General features: G+C 35.9%; 2 protein-coding genes across 8 annotated transcripts in view; both read left to right on the top strand.

The window, feature by feature from the left end:
• The window catches only part of sand (sandman), a 1,680,707-nt gene that overhangs the window by 796,658 nt on the left and 856,133 nt on the right, over window positions 1–27,916 (top strand). The gene's annotated exons all lie outside the window — the stretch shown is intronic.
• LOC138711772 (piggyBac transposable element-derived protein 4-like) lies at window positions 123–2,491 on the top strand. Its single transcript, XM_069842965.1, has 2 exons — window positions 123–223; window positions 438–2,491. Exon 2 carries the CDS (start codon window positions 449–451, stop codon window positions 2,240–2,242), a length of 1,794 nt encoding a protein of 597 aa, XP_069699066.1. The 5' UTR covers window positions 123–223; window positions 438–448; the 3' UTR covers window positions 2,243–2,491.

Here is a 27,916-nt window from a genome sequence, read left to right as displayed (position 1 = left end):
TTTAACCCTGGATGAGTAACATGGGGTATTTGAATACCCCACTGAATTTTGTTTTCTACATATTTTTGTGTTGGTTGCACTGGCTCATCTGGCTTTCCGTTAATTTTCCTAACAATGTATCATAAGTTAGTACCTCCTTTGTGTTTGTGGTGAGTGGTTGTGTTGTGGAGTTACCAAGTGATTGGGGTCCGGAGGAACCCCACGTTACTCTTAGCGTTTTTAGGTGAGAAATTCCATTACTAAAATATATAACATTGTACAAGTTTATTTTATGTGACTGATATATTTAAAATTTCCTAATTTCAATCCAAGTGATATATTATATTATATTATATTATATTATATTATATTATATTATATTGCATTGCATTGTATTGCATTGCATTGCATTACATTACATTATATTATAATTTAGAATGTATTACGCTATTTTCCAGGTTTTCCTAATATGGCTTATTTGAACGATGGTGCAATATACGAAGAACTTATGCTTGAAGATCCTCGTGATCCTAATGAACATTCTTCAGACGAAGATGATGTAGTGATTACTGATAACGTGCAAGAAGACTTGAACTCGGTTCATAGTGACACTGAACTACAGGACGACTTACAGAACAGTGAATTGATAAGTGAAGAGGAAACTCCTCCTGAAAAACAACCTAGGCATTCAGACCCATCTTCTAAACCAAGTAGTTCCACAGCATGTCACGTTCTCGTTCCTTCTAGAACTAGTGTCAAAGGGAAGAATGGATATCGTTGGTCGACAGTTGCTCCAGTGAAATTTGGGCGCACTCCTAAGCGAAACATAGTAGTGTCTATTCCGGGACCAAAAGGAAATGCGAAGCATGTGAAAACTCCGCTTAGTTCTTTTCTGCTGTTTTTGGATAATGATATTTTAGAGACTATTATTCAGTGCACTAATGAAGAAATTGAACGCCAGAGACTGAATTATTCTGATGATCAACGAAACCTGGGTATCATTACATACGATGAATTACTTGCACTTTTGGGGCTTTATATTTATTTTGGTGCTCACAAATCAAGCCAAGTTTCAACAGAGTTACTTTGGCACAAAATGAGAGGTCTGCGCATTACTGAAACAGTCATGTCACAAAGAAGATTTAGATTTCTGACAAATTGTCTCCGCTTTGACGAAAAATCAACACGATCCGAAAGAAAACAACTGGATTCCTTTGCTGCTATTAGGGATGTTTGGAATAGGTTTGAAGAGAAGTGTCGCATGCTTTACAACCCCGGTAGCTACTGCACAATTGACGAACAATTGCTTGCGTTCAGAGGCAAGTGTCCTTTTCGCATGTACATTCCTAATAAACCAGCCAAATATGGTATAAAGACAGTGATGTGTTGTGATGCAAAAACCGGCTACATGCTCACTGCAATACCTTATACCGGAAAGACAATGAATACAAATGGCAAACCACTTGCTGAATTCTTTGTTGAAGAGCTCTCAAAGCCAATACATGGCACCAATAGAAACATTACAGTTGACAACTGGTTCAGCTCTATTCCATTATTCAAGGCTATGGCACAACGTAAATTGACAATGGTGGGCACGCTGAGGAAAAACAAACCACAAATCCCTAAGGAAATGATAGACATTAGAGAAAGAAACGAGAATACAAGTATGTTTGCCTTTGATAACGAACTCGTCCTTTTGTCGTATGTTCCAAAGAAAGGAAAGTATGTACTACTTCTTTCTAATATGCATCAAGGAGCTTCTGTATCCGAGTCAGGACTTCCTGAGATAATTGAATTTTATAATTCAACCAAAGGTGGAGTTGACATGTTCGATCAGATGTGTAGCACCTACAGCTGCAATAGGAAGACACAGAGATGGCCACTATGTGTCTTCTATGGTATAATCAACTCATCATGCTTGAATGCCTATGTCATACTACGCCACAACATGACAACAGTTGGAGCTCACGTGCAACCCAGGGAAATGTTTCTTCTGTCTTTGGGGGAAGCAATGATGACTCCATGGATGGAAAAGCGTCTTGTGATGCAGAATCTACCACGTCTCATCAGAGAAAACATTGCTGATCAACTAGGCAAAAACGTTCCTGAGACATCAACCACGCTTCAAGGAGAAGGAGCGAAACGTCGGTGTCATCTTTGTCCTCGAAGCAAGGACCGCAAAAGCAAGATACAGTGCAGTGAATGTAAGCGTACTGTTTGCCAAGATCACAAAGTTTCGTTATGCCTGCAGTGCAAACGTTAAAAACAACAATGAAACAACTAACAAGAGAGTGATTCAGAATTCAGAAAAAAATGTTGTAGTTCAACAATGTTCAAATTTAAGTGGCTTATTGTTACCTATGGTTTAATTATCCAGGTATAATTGATTGTTCACATCCTAATTTACCTTTTTCATCTGTTTTTAATAAAATTTGAAATATTTCTAACAATTAAATTAACGTTTCTAAATAGGGGTAAAATAATACCCCACGTTACACATTGTGCTCCTAGAATTGTATGTTACTCATCCAGGGTTAATTAGGTGAAAAATAAATAAACGAAATACTTGTATGTAAAATAGATTACGTATCAAATCACTTTATGTGAAACAGCAATAGGTAAAGTGCAGTATGTTAATCCACCAGGAATCGAGATATGCTGCTTGATAATAGATGTACATATCAGCCAGAACCTCAGGCAGAGGATTCTTTTTATTTTATTTTATTGGGTTATTTTACTACGCTGTATCAACATCTAGGTTATTTAGCGTCTGAATGATATGAAGGTGATAATGCCGGTGAAATGAGTCCGGGGTCCAACACCGAAAGTTACCCAGCATTTGCTCATATTGGGTTGAGGGAAAACCCCGGAAAATATCTCAACCATATAACTTGCCCCGACCGGTTCAGTCACAGGATAAACAAAATGAATGATCTCTAATATTTTTAGAAAATTTTCCAAAAGATTAATGTCATTTCCTTAGGACTGTAATTCTGGTACATTCAGGAAGCAAATTCCAGTGCAAAGTCGAACCCAACACCTCTGCCTTTTTCCCAAATATAAGTCCCATACTAAATCACCTGACTTTGTTGTTCGATGAGGTTCACTACGTTTCTAATGGTGGAGAATTTGTACGTTCAATCGCTTGAAATTGTGAGTTTATCTCAATTACCACTACCGTTACTATCAGTTTATACATTAAATGACTTCGCAGGGACTAGTATCGGTAAAACTTCACATTGAGAGAACGATCTAATTGCTGATGGCACAGTTTGATAAATAACATTGGGTCTTCTTATCTTATTCAAACCTAAAATATTTGTGATACAGAAACAACAGTGATTCACGAGAGTTTTAGCGAGAACAATTTTTAAAGAAGCAATAACATGTTTCGTAACCTAGTATATTTATAGTTAAAGAAAACTCTTCCTTTCATAACATGAAAATAGTTCTTCCGCTCCAAAAATAAGAGGATGTCCGGTAATTACTATTCCTACCAGATAGCTGCAAAATAGCGCATACAACCGATTTAGATTCGACCCGTTAGAGAACATCCGTCAAGGTCGGGTAACCGACTTAATATTCGATTTTGATTTAACTGGTTACTCATGTTTTTCAGGTAGACAGAACACCAGGCGCACTTCATCATACATGAAACCTAATTTTCTGAATACACAAACGGTGTAACAATTGAATGAAATTTATTTTGTCGTTTTTAAAAATGGGTTTGTTTGATATAGGTCTACAATTATTATTTATTGGACACTTTAATACACTTATCATAATAACTAATATATAAATGAAGAAATGTACACCGATAACAACAAAGAAAATAAGTGTAATGTAAAATATGAAATCTGGTGCGTAAAGAAATCCAAGAATACGGTAAAATAAATGACAAATACTTACTAAAGAGAACAGCATATAAATAAATAGGCCTGCATTCTAGTGTAATATTTACATTTTAAACTCAGAATGTATACCTCTAAAACATAGTTGTTAATATATAGTGCATTTCAATTACTCTAAACAGCTGCATTAATATTTTATTAATAAATCATTTTTTTAAGGAGATAGAGTCTTAGACTATTAACAAAAAGATAAGTACTCTGAAGGTCAAATGGTTGTAATTTTAAGAAGCATGTTGTTGCCCTTGTAGGTACCCAACTGTAATATCTGTACAACACTATGCCGGTCTTTATAAGACGCAAGAAAAAATTTGTTCACCAGGAATTAAAAAAAATGTCCCACTTACACTTTGTTAAAATATACTGATCACGAATATCTGCCTTGTTTCACCCCCCTCATCTATGATTACATCCAACCACTCTCCAAAAGAACACAGACTGAAATTAAAATGGCACAAACAAAACACATTATATAGGCCTAATATATCCAAACCTAAAACAAGCATAAACGTGAAAATTATTATGTAAATACAGTAGTTATATATTTTTATACAAATAAATATTATTTATGATACTTGTGTTTTATCTTTTCGGGATTTGCTTCCAAAACTAACTCTTTACTTGCTTCCGGTAAAATTCCCGTGTTTTTTCTAATAGTTTATGGATTTTCTCCTATCATAGTCATATAATCCGCATAAATAAGGAGCTCATGTAACCCATTCAATTTCCAAACCCTCTCTGTTACCCGGGCCTATTATATTACCGGTTCTTCTGAATGCTTGTGAAACTTGGACTCTCACTTTGAGAGAGGAGCGGAGGTTAAGGGTATTTGAGAATAAGATGCTTAGGAAAATACTTGGGGCTAAGAGCGTTGAAGTTAAAGGAGAATGGTGGAAGTTACATAACGCAGAACTGCATGCATTGTATTCTTCACCTGACAAAATTAGGAACATTAAATCTAGACGTTTGAGTTGGGCAGGGCATGTAGCACATATGGGCGAATCCAGAAATGCATGTAGAGTGTTAGTCTTGAGCCCGGAGGGAAAATGACCCTTAGGGAGGCCGAGACGTAGATGGGAGAATAATATTAAAGGGGATTTGAGAGAGGTGGTTTATGATGGTTGGGACTGGATAGGGACCGTGTAGGGCTTGTGTGAGGTTGGCAATGAACCTCCGAGTTCCTTAAAAGCCGTAGGTAAGTACAAGTGTTAAAAATAACATTCCACGTCGTGGATAGGGATGTATCACAAAAGAAACTGAATTATTAAACTACCAGATCACCCATTTCACAGGCATGGTCACTCACATTTTCTTCTTCATTCATAGAACAAATTTGATTTTCATCCAAGCTTTCCAGTCTATGAACAATGCATGCATAGTGGGATAATATTTGAAAAGATTTCCAATCTTTGTTAAAATGTTTTGTCAGCAAAGCAGTTACATCATATATTTTTAATTATGGCACTTGTACTCCTGACCCCATTATGCTTGGTGATGCAATATATATATATATATATATATATATATATATATATATACATACAATTTGAACTGGTAATGGAAATTACGGGACAACGGCTGAACGGATTTTAATAAATGACCATTCATTTTGAAGCTTGGAACCCAAAGTTTTTCAGAAAAATAGTAGTTCTCTGTGAAATGTCAGTTTTCCTACATAATTTTCCTATGTTCCAAAATCCATCTTCCGTCAGTTTTGAGAACTAATTGCATTTCAAAATAAAAAAAAAACACGCACTACAATAAACTGTAGGCTATTACACGAAGGCCATGACCTGCAGGATTGCTGACATATTTAGAGTTCAAATTCAATAGGTTATCATACGCTTCAAGGCTTACTAAAAATATTTACAGGTCTGATTCTGCGGTATTGGATATTAAAATCTACAAACCTTGATATTAAAAATGAAATATTTTATAGTTATTAATCAAGTGGGGTTGGGTTTTATTCATAAACTTAATGGCGGTGTGGTGTAGGTATTTATAAGCGTCATTTTCTTCAGTATTGGCTCGAGAGAGCGCAAAAATTACAGTTCCTAAGGAAAGACCAAAAAGGTATTGCTTACTGATAAAATAAGAAGCCTACAAAATTTTGTAGTCTCCAGATCATTTCAGCAAGATCTCTTAGCAGGATAAAATGATTTTACGCTCTACATTTCAAGCTCTACATGCAGCAGCTATACCAAGATGCTATGTCTACTGTTCGAAAGCACAGCAAACCTACCATTTTTTTTAACTTTCCCCTACAATCCACAATGACCTGAAATAGCTATTGCTTTACTCCAACATGAAAAACCCACTGATCGTCCTGACATTGTTACTTGCGTTTTCGCGTTGAAACTCAAAAACTGAAGGTGGGAAGGTTGAAGAAAAAGTATTTGGCATAAAAAAACATTCAGAGGGAGTATTTTTCATTATTATGGAAGCAAATAAATTTCAAGATGTCTGTATTTTTCATGGAAAATAAATCTCAAAAATTTTTATTTGAACGTCTAATGAACTCAGTTTGCAGCATTTGCTGCAAAAGCCACTAGTATTTATTTATTTTTGCTGTGCTTACAAATGCTCTTGTATTGACCAGATTCACTGCTGTAGTGATCTTCACCTTTCACCAGGACGTCATCCTTCTTCTTGTTCGACTGAAAGAAAAACCTTTTACATGCAAAGTGCCACTGAGCTGGAGGCCGCACTAAATGGGAAACAGTTTTTTCCAGTCATGTTTTATCTGACAAAGTTACGAGTGTTCCAAAATTAGAGGAAATATCTGTATACTCATTAGGACTAATCATGACATCTTGCCGCTTTTCTATCCGCTGTTTCTGCGCGGGAACTATACTGATACGCAGTGAACGTATGAACAAACCCTTGATGTATCTGTTTTTGGAAATAAACTCACATGACTTACCTGAATTTGCAACCTATACTGTTCTTTCATCATAGAAATCCATATGATATATTTGATTTTGGAGCATAGGGTAAGGTTGCCTATATCGCACCACTTTAGCAGTTATAATTTTTATTGTACAATACAGTTTTTATTTTCTTGATTCCTTTACAGAGACAGATTTCCAGAACATTTACCTTTCATGTAAAAAGGAATCCTTGAATTTGATTGAATATTTTTTAATTAGAATGACATTTTCGAAACACTTGTCAGTGGTACCATTTAGGCAACTAGTTTCCTAAATAGCACCTGCGGTTTCTTAAATAGCACCTCTTTATCTGCAGGGAACAGGATGAAGGAAAGCTTTTAATATTGAACATATTGAACAGTATTTAATATGAATAGTGTAATAAATGGAAATTACAAGTTTATTGAAATTAATGGAAGAGAGTAACGCATCTTCAAATGAAATTGAAAAAATAGAGCATAAATTACCTAACATTTAAACTTCCTAAATGCGTTTTTCATTGTTACACATTTTCCATGTGCTTCACCAGGCAGTTCAAACTGTAAACTGCGTCACCTTTTCTCCACGATTGTCTTGAAGACACCTGAGAACTGCTTCATGATATAGCTGTCTGAAATGGTTTGAAGATAAAAACATCTAAAGGCTAGACCTCTCAGTATTATGACCAGGAAGCTGAAATAGGAGCACATCATTTTCCCGAGATAATCTAGCTTCTAAATTTTTGGAATGGTTCGTATAGGTGGACATACAGAAGCAGCACTTTTTTCTATGGCAGGTTTGAGTGGCAAATAAAATGTTTGAGCTATTCGACAAATAATTCACTGTTGATTGTAACCCGACTCAGAGTAACAAATGACGATCCTGGAGGAGCACCAACTGATAATGTAGGATGCACTGCTTGATGTTTGAAAATTATCATAGGTGGCACAAAAAACTTGATGCGCTTATACAACACACACTTGTTATATTAACGCCCTTTTGACCACTTGGTATTGCACCCAGATTTTGCATTCCTCGTTCAGTTAAAATTTTGGGGACTTCTTTTGTACGGCTAGAATTGCTACAGTTCCTCATATCGTACCGGTGCGAATTAGGCACCTACAAAGTGGTGCGAAGTGAGAAACTACGTCATAAGTTATTATTTCCTTCATTCTAGCCTATAATCACCACATGTTCGAAAATCCTACTAAGTTAAATGTTCTTTAATATTTCTTTATACCATTAACATCTTAAGATTATGGATTCCTTTGCATACAAATCCGTTGTTTAGTTACAAAATATACATAAATACAAAATATATATAAATATACAACCACCTGAGGGATTATATTAGATACACTATAACCACGCTGCCGACACAAAGAAGTGGCAGAAATTAAGTGGCATGGTGGAAGTTCATATGGTAGATTGTAACAATACCACTAGATTCCACGTGCTATCAAAAAGGAGTGCGTTATGTGGTAGTAAAATTTTTTAATAGCTTCCATAGCGATATAACAAAAGAAACTCAAAACATACAATTATTTAGGATCAAATTAAAGAAGTACCTAATTTCTTACGCCTTCTATTCTGTAGGTGAATTCAGGACATTCAATAACACTTCATGAAATTGATACTAAAACTTTGTGTTGTACTAGTTTACTCTACAGGGTGTTTAAAAAATACGGGGCATCATTTCAGGTATGTATTTCCCACATGTAGACAATCAAAATAGTTCATTACAACATGTGTCCGGAAATGCTTTATTTCTGAGTTATGGCCTTCACAACATTGAAATTCACCGGAACGTTTTTCTTTCCGCAGGTCGTTGCCTCAAAGGAGACATTAAGAGGGCACTCTGACAGTTCATTCCAAGGCGAAGATTACATTCAGTGTTGTGTAGCCGTTAGACTGTGCGACATGTATCCAAATCAAACAGACTTACGGGGCAGGCATACACAAACTTCCTGGAAAACACCATACCTCATGTTTTAGAAGACACTCCACTGATCAATCGTCAACACATTAACTTCTTGCATGATGGCGCTTCTGCACACTTCAGTCGTACGGCTCGCCGGTACTTGGATCGAAGGTTTCCTGATAGATGGATAGGTAGAGGTGGCCCAATTGCTCGGCCTCCACGCTCACCTGATCTGAACCCTCTCGATTTCTACTTGTGGGGACATTTAGGCCCAATTGTATAAAACTCCCTGACTAAACATCAACTTTGATCGAAGATCGAAAAGTAAACCGAGTTCAGACACTTCTTCTATTGTATAAAACTTTTCTGCGATCAAATTACCTTGGTTCAAATGCAATCTAAGTTCACGTGAAAAGGATTTGGCAACATCGCATAAGCAGGTGAAATACGTGATGCGCGGACCATGTTATACAGGTTTGTTCAGTGTTGCCAATCTAGCGATTTTAACTCTTTTTCAACAACAATTTCTTTTAACTTTTATATTGCTTAAATATGGATTTAGTGACCTTTTTAGCACCCCATAGTGACAAAATTTAATCTTTCTTTGTTGATAATGAGAAATCTAGCGATTTACAACTACTTTTTCGCGACTTTCAGTATTACACTCTGTTGGAGACACTGTTTTTTTTTTTTGCAATGTAAATAATGGCGGACAATAAGAAGAAGGTTGACTGTTCTCCAAGTTGTTATCATGTTATGATGTTTGATACTGTTAAACATAATAAAGCTTTATAAAACGACAATTTTCGTTTAGTAATACAGTGAATTGAACATTTATGAATGTACCTATCATATCCATTAATAATTAATGGTTGTTATAAACATAATATAATTATAGGTTATGTTATTTGATACTGCTGAACACGATAGAGCCTTCCCAATACAAAAATGTTTGTGTATTAAGGCAAGAAATTAAAAGAAATATATATAAATGTACCTAACATAATCTGTTAATATTAATAATAATGGATATTTTATTTGCACAATCTCTCACTCGTATATTTCAAACAGAAAAGAAATAACTGAACTTGGATCATCTAACTTAATCGGAGAAATTTCTTCAGTCAAAGTTGGCTTTAGTTTGAGACAAATTAATCTCAGATTAGACTTTATACAACACAAAATTCCAAGTTCAGGTGAAACAAGGATCAATTTAACCTCTGATCTAAGATTAAATGGTTTATACAATCGGGCCTTAATATGTTTAGTTTATTCGTCTCCGATGCCTGATCTGGAATCCCTTCGGAATCGAATTGTGGCATGTTCTGAGGACGTACGCAATACTCTAGGAGTTTGGGATCGTGTTCGCAGGTGAATGAGACATCGATATGAGGTCTGTATTCAAGCAGGAGGTGGACATTTTGAACATCTTCTGTAATGACAACGACCTGCGGAAAGAAAAACGTTCCGATGAATTTCAGTGTTGTGAAGGCCATAACTCGGAAATGAAGCATTTCCGGACACATGTTGTGATGAACTATTTTGATTGTCTACATGTGGGAAATACATACCTGAAATTATGCCCCGTATTTTTTAAACAACCTGTATTGTAAATCTCGTCTGTATATATTTCATCTAGACTGTGACTATAAATTAAGATTTTATAATATTATTAATTTTTTTGACTTGTTCCATATTCTAGCTGTAAGCATGTATGAATACCATGGAATGTTAATAAATACAAAACAATACAATTCACACTACTACAGTAACTTGTTTTAAATTAGCGCTGGTGCCATTTAGAAAGCGGTGCGATTGATGCCACTTTACCCTAATAGTGCTATAGCAGTTGTAGAATCACATGAATATATGGAACATAATAGTTATTCACAGTCGAAAAAATCCGATTTATCTGATTTTGCAACTACACTTCTCATATAAAGCAATAAATTTTATGTCACTATTAGACATTCATGCTAACGTCCTTTCGTCGAATGATAATTTTATCTGTCCGGAATTCAAATTGAGTATAGCCTTTAGTGTGAAGAACCAATTAGTTACAGTGAAACGACCATGTTGAAGTTGTAGCTGAAAATTTAATCTTCAAAATAATGTTACATCACAGTGTTAGATCCAATTCTAAGAAGAAGTAAATCTCTCTCTGCTTTTCGTTTATCATTCTCTTTAATCTCGGATTTTCCCGCATCAGAAAATCATACAACTTCAACATAAAGAGAAGCACTCGGGGTTTACAAATTCCCTAATACCTGATAATAATGCCAGTTAAAACCATTACGTCGTGGTGTCAAAATGTTTCTTGTTTCACGAGAAAGAGAAAGGAATGCCGAGAATAAGAAATAATACCATTAGAGACACGGCTAAAGCGATCATGGATACAGAAGTGGAAAGAAAACAAAGACGGAGCAGGCAAGAAGAGGCTGGAATCCAGCTACAGTTGTCGTCTTAGTTTCATCTCAACATCTAACTTACTGAAACAACTTCATTTTGAGATAAAGATGTTCAGAAGAAATATATTCAGACGATTTCACTCAAACAGATATCTGAAATATACAGAGTGATTTATATAGAACTGACACATTTCTTTCATTAATTGTATCAAAACGAATTGTGCTAGCAACAACTTATTATACCTAAAATGTAGAGGAATTTTGGGAGATTATTTACCTCTATAGCAAATGTTGTCCGGCGTTGTCAAATCCGGAGATCTCGGTGGCCACAGGTTCCTGGCAATTATTCGGTCGTCACATAACCGGATAAATGGAACCATGCTTCATCTGTGAACCATGTGATGGACAATATGGCAGGATTTTGCACAATGAACGTCTGAAACCAACGACAATAATTCAATCTTTTATCCTTATCTGGTTCCTGTAGCTGATGAACAACCGTAACCCTATATAGCTTTAGGCTCTCTGACACATTGAGTAGGTGTACCCTGTCTCCTGCGACAAACGTCTTAATGATTTTTTGGGTGACTGCTCCAGTCGTGCTCTTACGTCAACAACAACGGTGGGAAGCCTAGATGAACGATGCTTGCCCTTTTCACTCACCAGAGATCCAGTTGTTTCCAATTTGTTTACCAGTCCCAGTATTGTGTTTCTTTTGGGAGGATTGCGAACACCAAATTCTCTCTGGCATGCCCTTTGAGTAGCTGTAACTGAATTCGTAATCCAGTATTGCTTCACAAGGAAGAGTCGTTGATTTAATGTGTACTTCATTTTCACGTTGACACAAAATGTCGAAAACAGCTGCCAGCAATAGGAATAAAATATAAACATCTGCGCATCTAGTGACTTATTGTCGTTGATTTCAGACGTTCATTGTGCAAAATCCTGCCATATTATCCATCACATGGTTCACAGATGAAGCATGGTTCCATTTATCCGGTTATGTGACGACCGAATAATTTCCAGGAACCTGTGGCCACCGAGATCTCCGGATTTGACAACGCCGGACAACATTTGCTATAGAGGTAAATAATCTCCCAAAATTCCTCTACATTTTATATATAATAAGTTGTCGCTAGCACAATTTGTTTTGAAACAATTAATGAAATAAATGTGTCAGTTCTATATAAATCACTCTGTATTTATGAACGTATACAGGCTCAAAGGGGTTTAACTTAGCAAGATCGCTCTCCAGACTAAGGAGGCCAAGGTTACTCAGTCGTTCTCAACACATTGTTTATCTAATTAAAATCCAAATTCAAATTTATTCACAATTTACAATTGAAACGGTACATATGAATAGATATCCGAAATGAGCATATGCTCGTGCTCGGGTGCAGTCCAGTAGTCTACATAAATTTTACAGATATCAATAATAATGTTGATGATAGAAATAACAGTAATAATAATAATAATAATAATAACAAAACAAAATATTAACAATAATAAAATAAATACAAAGACTCATAAAATAAAATAAAAATCTACTTAGCGAGTGTTAACACTGCTTAAATGAGCATATAATAACCAGAAAAAAAATAACGAAACTCGAAAATCAACAAAAAAGTTCTTTGTATCGCAGACGACAGCAACCGCCGTATTGACATTGTGTTGTGTATTAATGGTAGTAGGGGGGAGACGAAAGTCTACATCCTGACGTTCTGTTCGAATCTTTTCATACAATCATGGGTAGTTAATGCTGAAAAAGAAAAGTCTACCAGTCAAACTGTTTATTATTCCCAGGATAAATACAAATAATACTGAAATATATTAATGAAGTTTCAGTTATAGATCTCCCCTTTTGTGCAAGAGGTATCATATCAAAATGTTTTATGAATGGCGGGGAAAATATAAATTTCAAGAACTCTCTAGTGACAAGAGATAGTATCAAGTACAATCAAGTGTATATGTGGTTATGCTAATACATTTTTTATTTCCTTCATTTTGCTGAAGGATCTTTCAGCAAATGTCACAGGAATTGTATAGAACATTCTAATGGCTATACAAATATTTGGAAATAAACTGTCTAGTTTTAATTCTCTCAGATTATTTAGGAGATTCTTAGGTTTCAGTGGGGTTGGCCCTAAATTAAAGGCATGAATTGATTTTAAATATTTCGGCTCATCACTGATCTCTTGTTTATGTCTCCATAATGTATTTGACACAGTTTCGCACCCATATTAATATATTCCAATTTTTTTTTATCACCTTGTGCTTTTCAGCTCCCGACTTATGCCTGTACTTATCCATTGTACAGTTAAACTATAAACGGTAATATTAATAAACAGAATTTACTAGACAAACGACAACCAAAAGACGAAAGTTTTGACACAAAACATACAATGTACTGAAAAGGAAACTTATCCTGTGACTTCGGTTTGGGAGAGTCCACTAGCATATTGCACTGGGCCAGTTGTTAGTTAAAAAGGACAAGCCAATAAATAGTTGAACGTGATCGGTACAAGTGACGGGAACATAGTTCAGCCAAATGCCGCGGCCCTCAAGTGTCGTGTCGGTGTATGTTAATGCGGGAAACCGATATTCTAGTATATAAAATTAAATATTTACATACGAAGTGGTAATTTGTATTAATTCTACTATAGTTGAGTTAATGTCAGTTATTCATAGATTTCAAAAAGGCATATGACTCGGTTAAGAGGCAGAAGTTTTATATGCTATTCTTATTGAATTTGGTATTCCCAAGAAACTAGTTCGTTTAATTAAAATGTGTCTCAGTGAAACGTACAGCAGAGTTCGTATAGGTCAGTTTCTGTCAGATGCGTTTACAATTCACTGTGAGCTAAAGCAAGGAGATGCACTATCTCCTTTACTTTTGAACTTTGCTCTAGAGTATGCCATTAGGAAAGTTCGGGATAACAGAGAGGGTTTGGAATTGAACAGGTTACATCAGCTGCTTCTCTATGCGGATGACGTGAATATTTTAGGAGAAAATCCACAAACGATTAGGAAAAACACGGGAATTTTACTGTAAGCAAGAAAAGAGACAGTTTGGAAGTAAATCCCGAAAAAACAAAGTATATGATTATGTCTCGTGACGAGAATATTGTACGAAATGGAAATATAGAAATTGGAAAATTATCTTTTGAAGAGGTGGAGTAGTTCAAATATCTTGGAGCAACAGTAACAAATATAAACGATACTCGGGAGGGAATTAAACAAAGAATAAATATGGGAAATGCCTGTTATTATTCGGTTGAGCAGCATTTATCATCCAGTCTGCTGTCAAAAATTCTGAAAGTTAGAATTTATAAAACAGTTATATTACCTGTTGTTCTTTATGGTTGTGAAACTTGGACTCTCACTTTGAGAGAGGAACATAGGTTAAGGGTGTTTGAGAATAAGGTGCTTAGGAAAATATTTGGGGCTAAGAGGGTTAAAGTTACAGGAAAATGGAGAAAGTTACACAACACAGAACTGCACGCATTGTATTCTTCACATGACATAATTAGGAACATTAAATTCAGACGTTTGAGATGGGCAGGGCATGTAGCACGTATGGACGAATCCAGAAATGTATATAAAGTGTTAGTTGGGAGACCGGAAGGAAAAGGACCTTTACAGAGGCCGAGACGTAGATGGGAGGATAATATTAAAATTGATTTGAGGGGTGTGAGATATGATGATAGAGACTGGATTAATCTTGCTCAGGATAGGGACCAATGGCGGGCTTATGTGAGGGCGTCAATGAACCACCGGGTTCCTTAAAAGCCAGGAAGTAAGTAAATAAGTATTGTTGAGTTAATGTCAGATTTATGTAACAAATGTTCTTACAAAATTTTAGAGTACTCGTATGTATCTACGAATAATTCATGATATCAAAAAGTAATCAGAATCACTTAATCTGACGGGCCCTAATTGCTCACGGGACCATATGCACTCTCCCCCTTTGCCCCCCCCCCTTCTCGGCGGTCCTGTCATGTTGATTATCATTCTATTTGCGTGATGCAGAAGGTGGAAAGCACTTCCTAATCGGAATGTTTACTTTAAACACTGTGTTATATGTGAGAACCATATGTTCTACAATTATGAATAAAATGTCAATAGATTGGAATTAAAATTAACAAACAGCCTAAAATAGCTATTGGATGTCATACAGGGACATCATTTTATCACAGTCTACTATATACAGTGGCGAAGGTCAATATGTAGTAAAAATGCAAACATGGGTAGTTGCCCACCACTAGGATCGCTACTATCGCCTCATCATCGCAGATCTCTCTCTCCTAGTAGGCGACAAAATATGTTACACATCCGTTGTGTTCTTTTGGAAAAATTAACACCTTCCTTCCATTATTGAAATATTAAATGCATAAAGTTAATTTATTAATTTAATGAAGTATATTAAATTCCATCATAAACTCGAAGATACCTGCAAGAAATAAGTTAATATAATTTTTGTTTGTGCAAAACGAACTGAAATTTACTATAATGGCTTCACTCATTCAAGATTAAAGCGATAATTAACTATGAAACCAATAAATATTAATTTGCATTTTCCTTTACAACAATAATAATAATGTAAATATGAATTAATGGAGTAACTTACGTGTACCGGTACTTGTAGTGTAGGCTTACGTAGTTAACAAAGTGGGATGAGGTTAAGCAATAATAATCACACCAGATTTGGAAATAAAACGTGATCAATAAATTTTATTGTAACAGACTTTTTCTACGTCTCTAGTAAAGCAACAAATAAAAATAACAACAAAATTAACAGCTATAATTAAAAACATATTCTTTGACAAAAAAAGTAGGCCTAATCAATAATAATCCCACCAGAATTGAAAATAAAACGTGATCAATAAATTTCATTAAAACAAACTTAATTTTTGTACGTCTTTAGTAAAATAACACATAAAAAATAAAATAAATTAATAGCTACAATAAAAAATATATCCTCTGGAAAAAAAAGTGGACCTAACCTTTATTTCTCTGGAAATTTAGCAGCCTAAGTGACAGAACTTTAACCGGTATCTAATGTCCTTTCGGTTAGACTGAAACATTCCATTGTGAAATTTAAGGATATAATGTATTCTAACGGTCACAAAGAACTTTAACATTAAGAGTTTTATATATTATTTTAATGTACCGAAATACATATGATATTTCCATGCACATATTCTGCGTCATCATACGATGAAAGAGTAATGGAACGGAGAAAAATTCTCTCCGGCATCGGGACTTGAACCCGGGTTTTTCAGCTCTACGTGCTGATGCTTAATCCACTAAGCCACACCGGATACAACTCCGACGCCGGTTAGAATCGTCTCAGATTAAGCTCCAACTCTTGGGTTCCCTCTGGTGGCCGCCCTCTGCACTACGTCATAGATGTCTATGAACGCAGGACCGAAGTCCACATATGTGCTGAGGTGCACTCGATATGAGTGACTAGTTGGCCGGGATCCGACGGAATGAGCGCCGTCTTAAATCACAAAGTGATTTACGCATATCATATATATTATTTTAATGTACCGAAGTACATATGATATTTCCATGCAGATATTCTGCGTCATCATACGATGAAAGAGTAATGGAACGGAGAAAAATTCTCTCCAGCGCCGGGATTTGAACCCGGGTTTTCAGCTCTACGTGCTGATGCTTTATCCACTAAGCCACACCGGATACAACTCCGACGCCGGTTAGAATCGTCTCAGATTAAGCTCCAACTCTGGTGGCCGCCCTCTGCACTACGTCATAGATGTCTATGAACGCAGGACCGAAGTCCACATATGTGCTGGGGTGCACTCGATATGAGTGACGGCGCTCATTCCGTCGGATCCCGGCCAACTAGCCACTCATATCGAGTGCACCTCAGCACATATGTGGACTTCGGTCCTTCGTTCATAGACATCTATGACGTAGTGCAGTGGGCGGCCACCAGAGGGAACCCAAGAGTTGGAGCTTAATCTGAGACGATTCTAAGCGGCGTCGGAGTTGTATCCGGTGTGGCTTAGTGGATAAAGCATCAGCACGTAGAGCTGAAAACCCGGGTTCAAATCCCGGCGCCGGAGAGAATTTTTCTCCGTTCCATTACTCTTTCATCGTATTAAGAGTTTTGTTTCTGCACAGCATTCTTGTGGAAGCCCAGGAACCTTTCTGAATCTTTCGGAAATCGGAAAAAGCATAACTCTGGCCTCTTTCTCTTACTGTTGCTACAATTTATAGCACTACAAACGTCTCCTCCTTGTCCCATATTATTATTCCAATTATTATATTTTAGCCATTAACATTTTCATTACAACCAATAACAAACATTTCACAAGCATCAATGTGAAATACGCAACGAGCTATCACTCGATAGAAATACGACGCAGTCCAAAGTCGACCATGGACAGTCTATTGTTTCTAGTTGCTAACCGCTTGGAGCGCTTTATCACGAGATTTGCAAAGAAACACCTCAAGCTTCGCGACTGTATATAGTAGACTGTGATTTTATTTTTACTTCAATTTTTATTGTACCTGAGTTTTTTAATGTACTTCACTCCCACTCCTTCTAGTAGCAAACTTCCACACACGACCAAAGCGGCATGCAGTCAAATTCGTGTTACGGTCATAGTAAGCAGTACAGAGTGAGAATAGTATGTTCCAGAAATATGATCGCATTTTCCAGTGAAGAAAGAGCATTCATTCACTATTGAATCATATTTTCGCACAGGTACTGTGCGTTCGTTTAGTTACTTTGCATCCCGATTTCCCCCACCCGTTTCTCTTGGCCCCTCTGTAATGGCTAGTGACCGGGCTGTCTTAGCTCTTTTCTGAAAACATTTGATGTTAGGAACTGGACTTCTACATAATATTATACAACTATTTAAAACAATTTAAATTTAAGGGCATCGTAAAGTAAGTAATTGTCACGTGATTTCCCCTCTTTCTAAGACCCTCCTACATAACCACATGGACGGGCAGTAGGTAGCATATCTGAGTAAATTTATCTATGCGGATCTGGCAGAAGTGAAGATTAAATTGATAGTACGTAAAGTACACTGTTATAGAATAGGTACAGTACAGAATTATTTCAACAGGCTTACGATTTTGGCTCACCCATGTCGCCTGATTTGAGTGCTTTGCATTATTTCTTTGGAGTTACTGTGAGACAGTTGTGTTTGCTAAACATCCTACAACAATAGAAGAATTAAATAATTATATTGAAGAAACCATACATTCAATTTCAGAAGTTATGCTTGAAAACGTTTTTGATAATATGCACAAAAGTACTGAAGCCTGTATCGAAATGAACGACCACCATTTTCAATAATTTGTTTAAATGTCCATATTTTGATTATTTTTTAAATTTAAATGCACCGTAAATATTGTATGGTGATGTGCTGTAGACAGTATACTATACATTGTATAACAAATACGTCCGCTGGGACAGCTCAATTCATGAGTAAAAAAACTTACTGTACTTAATTTTGATTAAATAAAAACCTGACGAAAATGATCAAACTCAAAATCGTAACATTCCCTAGTTTAAGTAAATGGATGCACTACTTTTCTTCCCTGCTATATCTAGTAAAATTATTAGTATTGTATTTTATACTAGTGTCGTCAAACTTCGGTCGAGGAAGGGAGTAGAAAACAGTGTTTCCGGTTCTCAATCGTTAATCCAAAGTTATAGACAGGTTAATATTGGAAATGTTAGTAAAAATAAAATGATGTCCCTGTACATGATGTGAAGGAAATGAAACGTACTTCTTGTTGGAGTGTTTTGTTTAGTGTTTTAAAGTTTTAGTATTATTATTATTATTATTATTATTATTATTATTACCACCATTATCGTCATTACCATGGAACAATCTAGACTCTGACGTTGCGTGAAAGCCATGGACATGTGTTCGAATCACGCACAGTACATCAATGTTTGGACAATATCAATGTGATGTCCTGTATTGTCTTAGGTAGAGCTCAACCGAGCGAGATGGCTCATGCGTTCCGCTCGGGACTCGCAATCGGTTCAAATCCCCGGAACGGTCAACCGGCTATGATTGTCCGTGGTTTTACACAGTTACTTAGTCAAATGCCGGGTAGGAAGTTTCATTATTGCCACGGTCCATTTCCCTTCCTCTTTCCTGTAGAAAAAGAATTTAGATTTCATATTATTCATCTTCATCATCTCATTCCATAGGCAAATTCAAGTTATGACGTATGTCTTCGTCCGCTTACAGGAGAGGTTTTCTCTCCGAAATAGTATCTGGGTTTCAAGCCTTTAGCAATATCCCTAGTAGGATTCATTTCAATCCTCGAGATCAGCCGTGGCGAGAACGTGACTCGCGAGACATTGTGGCTCGCAGTGATACCTGTGCATTTCGTTTACTTCTAACCTCCGCCTACCCCCCACCCTCTCACTCACTGGAGTCAAACTCCGTTCCATTTGTATTTGTCTCTGACCTGCGAGTGGCATATCTCTCTCTCGAAACCATGTACGAAAGTTCCAAGTAGGATGGGAGGACGCATTTTTTTTGCTGTCAATATGATGAGAATATTAAATGTATGATTTGTTCACAAGTATTACGAGGAAAACGGTTGTATAACATAAAACGGCATTATACTACATGTTACTGATGAAACATTAAAAGGTTAAGTGTTATTTTTGTTATCATCATCATCAGCATCATCATAATCATCATCATCATCATCATCATCATCATCATCATCATCATCATCTCTGTACGTCGGCCCTTTTTCAGCAGATGTACTAATAAGGTGGTTAGCTCTTCAATTTGAACTCTCTGATTTACTGTATGATGTCAAATGAAAGCTAGATGTAAGGACTTGACAAATGTTTAACCTTTCAAATCTTTGCCAAAAAATAAATATCCGAAGCTTCGTTTTTTCGCTTGCTCTGTTGAAGCCATGTTCGCTACAACTTACGTTTGTGAAAAATTATTTTCAACAATTAAAATAGTAAAAACCAAATTTAGATCACAACTGACAGACAAATACCTTCGTGATCAACTATGACTGGCAGTAAGTGACATAATTCCAGATTTTGAAACTTTGTCGCAGAGACATTCTGAAGACAGTTAATTTTAGGTTGTGATATTGTTAATTTATTGTTCATTTCTTTCTTCGTTACACGTACTAAACATTAGTTTGTAGCCTTGTACTGTATAAAATTATATTTAAGTGCTTGACGCAAGGAAAATGAAAATCCGTTAATAAGTCAGACAGTTGCTTCACTTTCCCTTCGGGTGTCCGCCTCCCTCCATAGGTGCTATGCACGTTGCAGGTTACACAGTGGCTCGGCGCACGTTTACATTTTCGCCACCGCTGCTCTAGATTCAAAACCCTCTAAACTCATAATTGCGATATGTGCACATATTGCTTGCTAAGAATGAATTCTAATGATTTGTATAGTTTGAATTAAAAAAGTCACTGAATTAAAAGCAAAAGGTTTGTTAAAAGCCACTGTTAGATTGAAGATGTCTTCTATTTGCCACCAGTTATGATCAGAATCTTTAAAATAGTGAAAATGTATATAGAGGATTTTGAAACTGTAGAATTAATTTCTTAATTACACACATCTTAGAAGAGCTGTCGGAATGGATCCTGTGCTGCTTGGTCACCTTGGCGGTATTAACTCAAGGCTGAGGGTGTAGGGGACCCATTGGTTGAGAGGTTGAGCGGTCTCATGTGACCGCTGGGCTGGTAAACCTCATTCGCATTCATCTCATATTTCGGGGTGCACGATAGGCCACTGTCGAGTCAACGTACTGAAGGGTCGTCCCTAACCTGCCCCTAACTACTCAATACTACTGTCACTACTGCTAATACCACTGCTAGTGCTAGTGCAACTAGTAGTGCTACTCCTACAGCTACTAGGTAGAGCTCGGCATACCTGTGACATAACTTTACGACAACACAGCAGTAAGTCTGTTTAGTCTGTAGACAAAATTAAAATTTATGAATGTCGGTAGACGAAGCTTTAATCCAAGAAACTTGATTGTACATGACTGTTGTATTGTTTCTTTACGAAATTAATGTAATTAATAATGATCTTCCTGTCTATCCTCATGACGTGAATATGTTAGGAGAAAATCCACAAACGATTAGGAAAAACACGGAAATTTTACTTGAAGTAAGTAAAGGGATAGGTTTAGAAGTAAATTCCGAAAACACAAAGTATATGTTTATGTCTCGTGACCAGAATATTGTACGAAATGTAAATTTAAAAATTGGAAATTTATCCTTCAAAGAGGTGGACAAAATAAAATATCTTGAAGCAACAGTAACAAATATAAACGACACTCGGGAGGAAATTAAGCACAGAATAAATAAGGGAAATGTCTGTTATTATTTTGTTGAGAAGCTTTTTGTCATCTAGTCTGCTGTCAAAAGATCTAAAAGTCAGAATTTATAAAAGAGTTATATTACCGGTTGTTCTTTATGGTTTGAAACTTGGACTCTCACTTTGAGAGAGGAACATAGGTTAAGGGTGTTTAAGAATAAGGTGGTTAAGAAAATATTTGGGGCTGAAAGAGATGAAGTTACAGAAGAATGAAGAAAGTTACACAACGCAGAACGCATTGTATTAACATAATTACGAACATTATATCCAGACGTTTGAGATGGGCAGGGCATATAGCACGTGTGGGCTAATCCAGAAATGCGTATAGAGTGCTAATTGGGAGGCCGAAGAAAAGAAAATTTGGGAAGGCCGAGACGTAGATGGGAGGATAATATTGAAATGTATTTCAGGGAGGTGGGATATGATGGTATAGACTGGATTTATCTTGCTCACGATAGGGACCGATGGCGGGCTTATGTGAAGGCCGCAATGGATCTGCGGGTTTCTTCAAAGCCATTTGTAAGCAAATAATAATAATAATAATAATAATAATAATAATAATAATAATAATAATAATAATAATAATAATAATAATAATAATAATAATAATAATATAATAATAATAATTGCTATGACTCATTTATAAGCTTGTACTTGCTATTTGGGAAAAGGAAATTGTACCAGATCAGTGGAAGAAGTCCATAATCGTACCTATCTTTAAGAAGGGGGACAAGACTAACTGTAGTAACTTTCGAGGAATATCACTTTTGTTGACGTCATACAAAATTTTGTCCAATATTCTTTTGAGAAGGTTAGCTCCATATGTAGATGAAATTATCGGGGATTATCAGTGTGGTTTTAGGCGTAACAGATCAACTATTGACCAGATATTTTGTATTCGACAGATAATGGAGAAAAAATGGGAGTATAAGGGTACAGTGCATCAGTTATTCATAGATTTCAAAAAGGCGTATGACTCGGTTAAGAGATAAGTTTTATATAATATTCTTATTGAATTTGGTATTCCCAAGAAACTAGTTCGATTAATTATAATGTGTCTCAGTGAAACGTACAGCAGAGTTCGTATAGGTCAGTTTCTGTCAGATGCGTTTCCAATTCACTGTGGGCTGAAGCAAGGAGATATACTATCTCCTTTACTTTTTAGCTTTACTCTAGAGTATGCCATTAGGAAAGTCCAAGATAACAGAGAGGGTTTGGAATTGAACGGGTTACATCAGCTGCTTGTCTATGCGGATGACGTGAATATGTTAGGAGAAAATCCACAAACGATTAGGGAAAACACGGAAATTTTACTTGAAACAAGTAAAGCGATAGGTTTGGAAGTAAATCCCGAAAAGAAAAAGTATATGATTATGTCTCGTGACGAGAATATTGTACGAAATGGAAATATAAAAATTGGAAATTTATCTTTTGAAGAAGTGGAGAAATTCAAATATCTGGGAGCAACAGTAACATATATAAATGATACTCGGGAAGAAATTAAACACAGAATAAATATGGGAAATGCCTGTTATTGTTCGGTTCAGAAACTTTTATCATCCAGTCTGCTGTCAAAAAATCTGAAAGTTAGAATTTATAAAACAGTTATATTACCGGTTGTTCTTTATGGTTGTGAAACTTGGACTCTCACTTTGAGAGAGGAACATAGGTTAAGGGTGTTTGAGAATAAGGTGCTTAGGAAAATATTTGGGGCTAAGAGGGATGAAGTTACAGAAGAATGGAGAAAGTTACACAACGCAGAACTGCACGCATTGTATTGTTCACCTGACGTAATTAGGAACATTAAATCCAGACGTTTGAGATGGGCAGGGTATGTAGCACGTATGGGCGAATCCATAAATGCATATAGAGTGTTAGTTGGGAGGCCGGAGGGAAAAAAACCTCTAGGGAGGCCGAGACGTAGATGGGAAGATAATATTAAAATGGATTTGAGGGAGGTGGGATATGATGATGGAGACTGGATTGATCTTGCTCAGGATATGGACCAATGGCGGGCTTATGTGAGGGCGGCAATGAACCTCCGGGTTCCTTAAAAGCCAGTAAGTAAGTATGACTCATTTCTGAAACACTGAGATTTTAATATTGCTACAATTGCTTCTTTAAATTATTAGGTGATAAACTATTCACAATTAGCTGATACCCTCGTTATGCGATTAACATGGCTTAGAATAAAATCGTAAAATATCCCAAAATGAACACAAACAAAAAGAACAAAAGACCTGCATCGGAAGAAATATTTAATTTTTGTATTCCACGAATAGATAGGTTTCAGCGTGAAATGTTTCAGTTCTCTTATTATATATCCAAAGTGATGACTTTCCAGCAAACCAATTCAGATTAAATATAATTAATAATTTCATTGAAAATATTCTGCAAGTATAAAATATTATAGGTATAATAAATAAATAAATAAATAAATAAATAAATATACAAAGAAACAAATAAATATAAATGAACGAACGAACGAACGAACAAGAGGACAATAATAATACAACACATAAATTGCAGCAAATTTCTTTCATTCTCGATCTTATCCACAATCCTGATAACCCATTAATGCCTGTAATTCCCTATGTGAGATTTTAACGTGATATTTCTAGGATGAGATCTTGGAAGAATTCTAAACACTATAATTTTATTTCATTCATATATCTTCAAGTAAAAGTTCCATTCTAGTATGGCAACTTTTGTTGCCACTGGGCACTTGCGTGTCTGATTTTTTGTTATTGTGAAATAAATGCATCTCACTTCAGTGAAAGCTTCTTCTTTATTTACCACTTACAAATTTACAAGTGCCACATGACTTTGAACTATTACTTTACATCAGCCAAAACTCGAGCTGCAGTGATTAGATGCGGCAGACAGCCTATGAAGTAAGGAGACGGAGGAAAGGTACTTTGCATGAAAACTACAACCAGTGGTGGTTCCTGTACTAATATCTTGGTCAATATTGCGGATAAAAATCTTAAGCTTTGCTGTATCAGTAATGTCACTGCTGCCATCAAGAGCCAGTGAATAATATACCATTTTTCTTGCTTCTGTTTTTAACCTTCCTTTTGAATATAATCAGGAATTTTCTAAATTCGTAGTTTTTTAAAATTAAAAACTTCTTATAGTCAAGTTATTTAAGCTATTATAATCATTACTCTTTTGAGGAATTCTGTTCTAATAAAATACTTTAGACCACGAGATATTTCAGACCCCATATTTTGGTAGCTGACTTCTTTAGTCTTACTGCATTATTACAGTAAGTTCCGAAACATATAGCAAGTAATATAAAGTATACACATTAAAACTAAATGATATGTCAATCTTCATTAAACTATGGTTGCATGTAATAACAATTAAGGAACATCTTAAAGGAATTGTCATTGCACCAAATGAATGCTCTCTGGACCAAAATGACCACATTTTAATTATTTAAATACAATTTAAATTCAGTAACATATTAAGCGATTTATCCTTCGATCAAACACGAATGTTCCCTGGATCAAACGTCCTATTTCAATTATGTAATTACTTTATATTTATTTCTAATAAGTGCAGCGGAGCGCACGGGTACGACTAGTGCAGGAATAACACAGTAGGCCTATGTTGAAATTAGACATGCCACTTATTCGAGAGAAGTAATAGGCCTACTTGCTAAGCGACTTTATCCTAAGTGTCAATGTGGTCGTAGTTGACTATGCTCAGCTTTGATACGTTGTCTTCATCTAGCAACTACTCGTCTGAAGCCCAAGTACTTTAAAAAAATTGAAGCGACAATTCTGTGGAGCTGAAAACAAGAAGCAGCAATACTGGGTTTGCTTTTCTCTTTCTGTCGCTGTTAGACGTGAAATAAGACCTGCTATATATACATCTAAGAACGGCCCTGGTGACATTTTCATTGCGAGGTGGTGGGCGAGAAGCTGGCGAATAAATTCTTAGCTCACCAATGGGCGTGACACCAAAGAAATAGAATAAACGACGAGAGGGAAAAACACAAGACGAAGAAAAAATATTACAACTGACAGTGAAGGGAAGCAGGGAAATTGGATGAACAGCGTCGAGCGAAGTAGGACTACTGTTCCTCCACAAATATCGGTTCAACAAGACACTTTAATTACATTGCATCGCATGTTGGTGCCTTAAAAACCCCCTCAATAATTATAGTAAGTTCTTTATTCTTTGTACGAGTATCACAATAGAATTATAGTAATATGCCTTACAAGAGCGGTATATTGAAGTTTTCATGTTCGAGGAAAAGTTTGAAAAAGCGAAACGTAGTTGAGCTTTTTTAATTTCCGAGAATTAAAAGAAAACATACCGCTCGTGTATCGTACATTATTTTGTGCGAAGATCGTTTATTACATACCTGAAAGAGGAATTTCTAATTAGTTGCAATGGAATCTCCATCTTTGTTTCTGTTCAATGACGGGAAAATTTGCAAAACGAAAATATCTATCTTCAACATTGTTGCTTTAAAATGTTTTCTTTGTTTACTATGCTCCAGCAGGCAGTGATATACGTCTGTCCTCCCCCCCCCCAGGCTATAAATGCGAACTTAAAACAAACGGTAAGGTTATGTAATGATTATATATATATATATATATATATATATAGGCTCTTTCATACCTTGCCCTGGATTTGTCGGGAACCAGAGAAACACAGCCTTGTTCCCAAGCCTCTTCAACTTCAAGATCCCATCTCCTTCGTTCAAAGTAGCCGCCATGATGAGTCTGGAATCTTGTTGATTTTTTCACGGCTTCCTTAATGTTACTTGCATCACGAATGCAGTAACTTTAGTGGAGTTGTAGAGTTTACTTAATTTTTGCAAATATTTAAAAACAATAATTAACAGTGCAATTTAGGTGAAATTGCAGTGGTAAGTTTCCAATTTATAATTATTACTATATTGAACGTCTCTAAGAATAATATGTTAAAAGCCTAAAGGAGTAAAATCAATATATCACTTAGCGGTAAGAAGAGGGAAATTGTTATGTGTGTTAGGTTGGGAATACTGAATGTGGCATTTTAGACTTTCCGCGAATTGGTTTTGTGCGGAAACCAAGTAAATACGCACGATCTCATACAAATATATTTTGCAGTAGTCCAGGGAGATGGATGGAATCTTTATTTTGAGAGATATTAGCTTCGATTAATTAGGGTTATTAGACCTGTTTCTATTAGCAAACCGTAATCCACGGCAAATAGACACAGATAGTATACATAATTGCAAACAGACCATGTTTGTTTGTGTTGTGTGCTATTATCGATCGTAGATTAAGATGTTAGTTAAAAATGACAAATGCACACACGCGCGCTCACAAACACACAGAGAGATCAATAGGGCTCGGAAGTTGATGAAATACCATTTTTTTCTTAGACATCACAGACAATTCAAGATTTAATAACCTTTTGTCAGACTGATATTGAATTTTTAGGTGTTCACATTGATATCCAAATAACTTGGTAATCAGAGGTCTGCATCGGACGTTTTCGTTCGTAGCGTAATCCGATAGGTAGCGCACATGCATGATGGGTAAAATTGTCACGAGCGATAAATCCTCGATAAATCCGAGCGTTAGACATTCGTTCTTGTTACAGTGATGAACTGTGTTATAACATCAAGATGTTTATCATTTGCAAACTTTGCAGTGTTTAACTAATCTCTCCATAGTACAACTACAAAAGTTGCTTTGAAATGTAATATAAATGTTATAAGTAAATGTTTTTTTTTTTTCCACACTGGAGTGATTTTGTTTTTGCCACATCTGATAGATGTTATTGGATGTAAATGTAATTATTATAAACGGAGAACACAATCACGATAATGCAAGGACAGTATCAAGTTTTCTAGTAATAATAATAATAATAATAATAATAATAATAATAATAATAATATTAATAATAATAATAATAATCTCTAATAATTAGTGTATCAATCTTTGCGTCTGTAACAGTTGTGCAGCATGATTATTCGTTTTATTATATTTTCTGTGACGTTATCTCTGTACTAATATTGTTATTAATCTACTGCTATATCAATAATATTTTGTAAAACGTTTCTACATTGTCGCAGTATATAGGCGGTACACTATGTATGGACCTATCATATGTTGTAAATGAAATATTGAATAATTATTAATTAGCAATAATAATTGTATATCGAAGTTGTTCATACTATTTTATTTATAACTTCACGTTCCTGTTTTGGTACGTTCCATTGACTGTTCCATTAAACGTTTGTCATAAACGCAGAAAATAAAGCCTTATTTTTTACCGTGTGAGCAAACCATGTGTGTATCGTATCTGTCGCCTTCCATTCAAGATAAGACATGTCGGTGAGATGACCTTGTACTGTGCTTCTATTTATTACGAGGGTATCACGACCGATCGTATCTCACTCGAGGGTGCGACAC

Source organism: Periplaneta americana, chromosome 13 (assembly GCF_040183065.1).
Source record: "Periplaneta americana isolate PAMFEO1 chromosome 13, P.americana_PAMFEO1_priV1, whole genome shotgun sequence".
Lineage (NCBI taxonomy): Eukaryota > Metazoa > Arthropoda > Insecta > Blattodea > Blattidae > Periplaneta > Periplaneta americana.
Note: the sequence above shows the minus strand (reverse complement) of the source record. Positions and strands in the feature narration are given on the sequence as shown.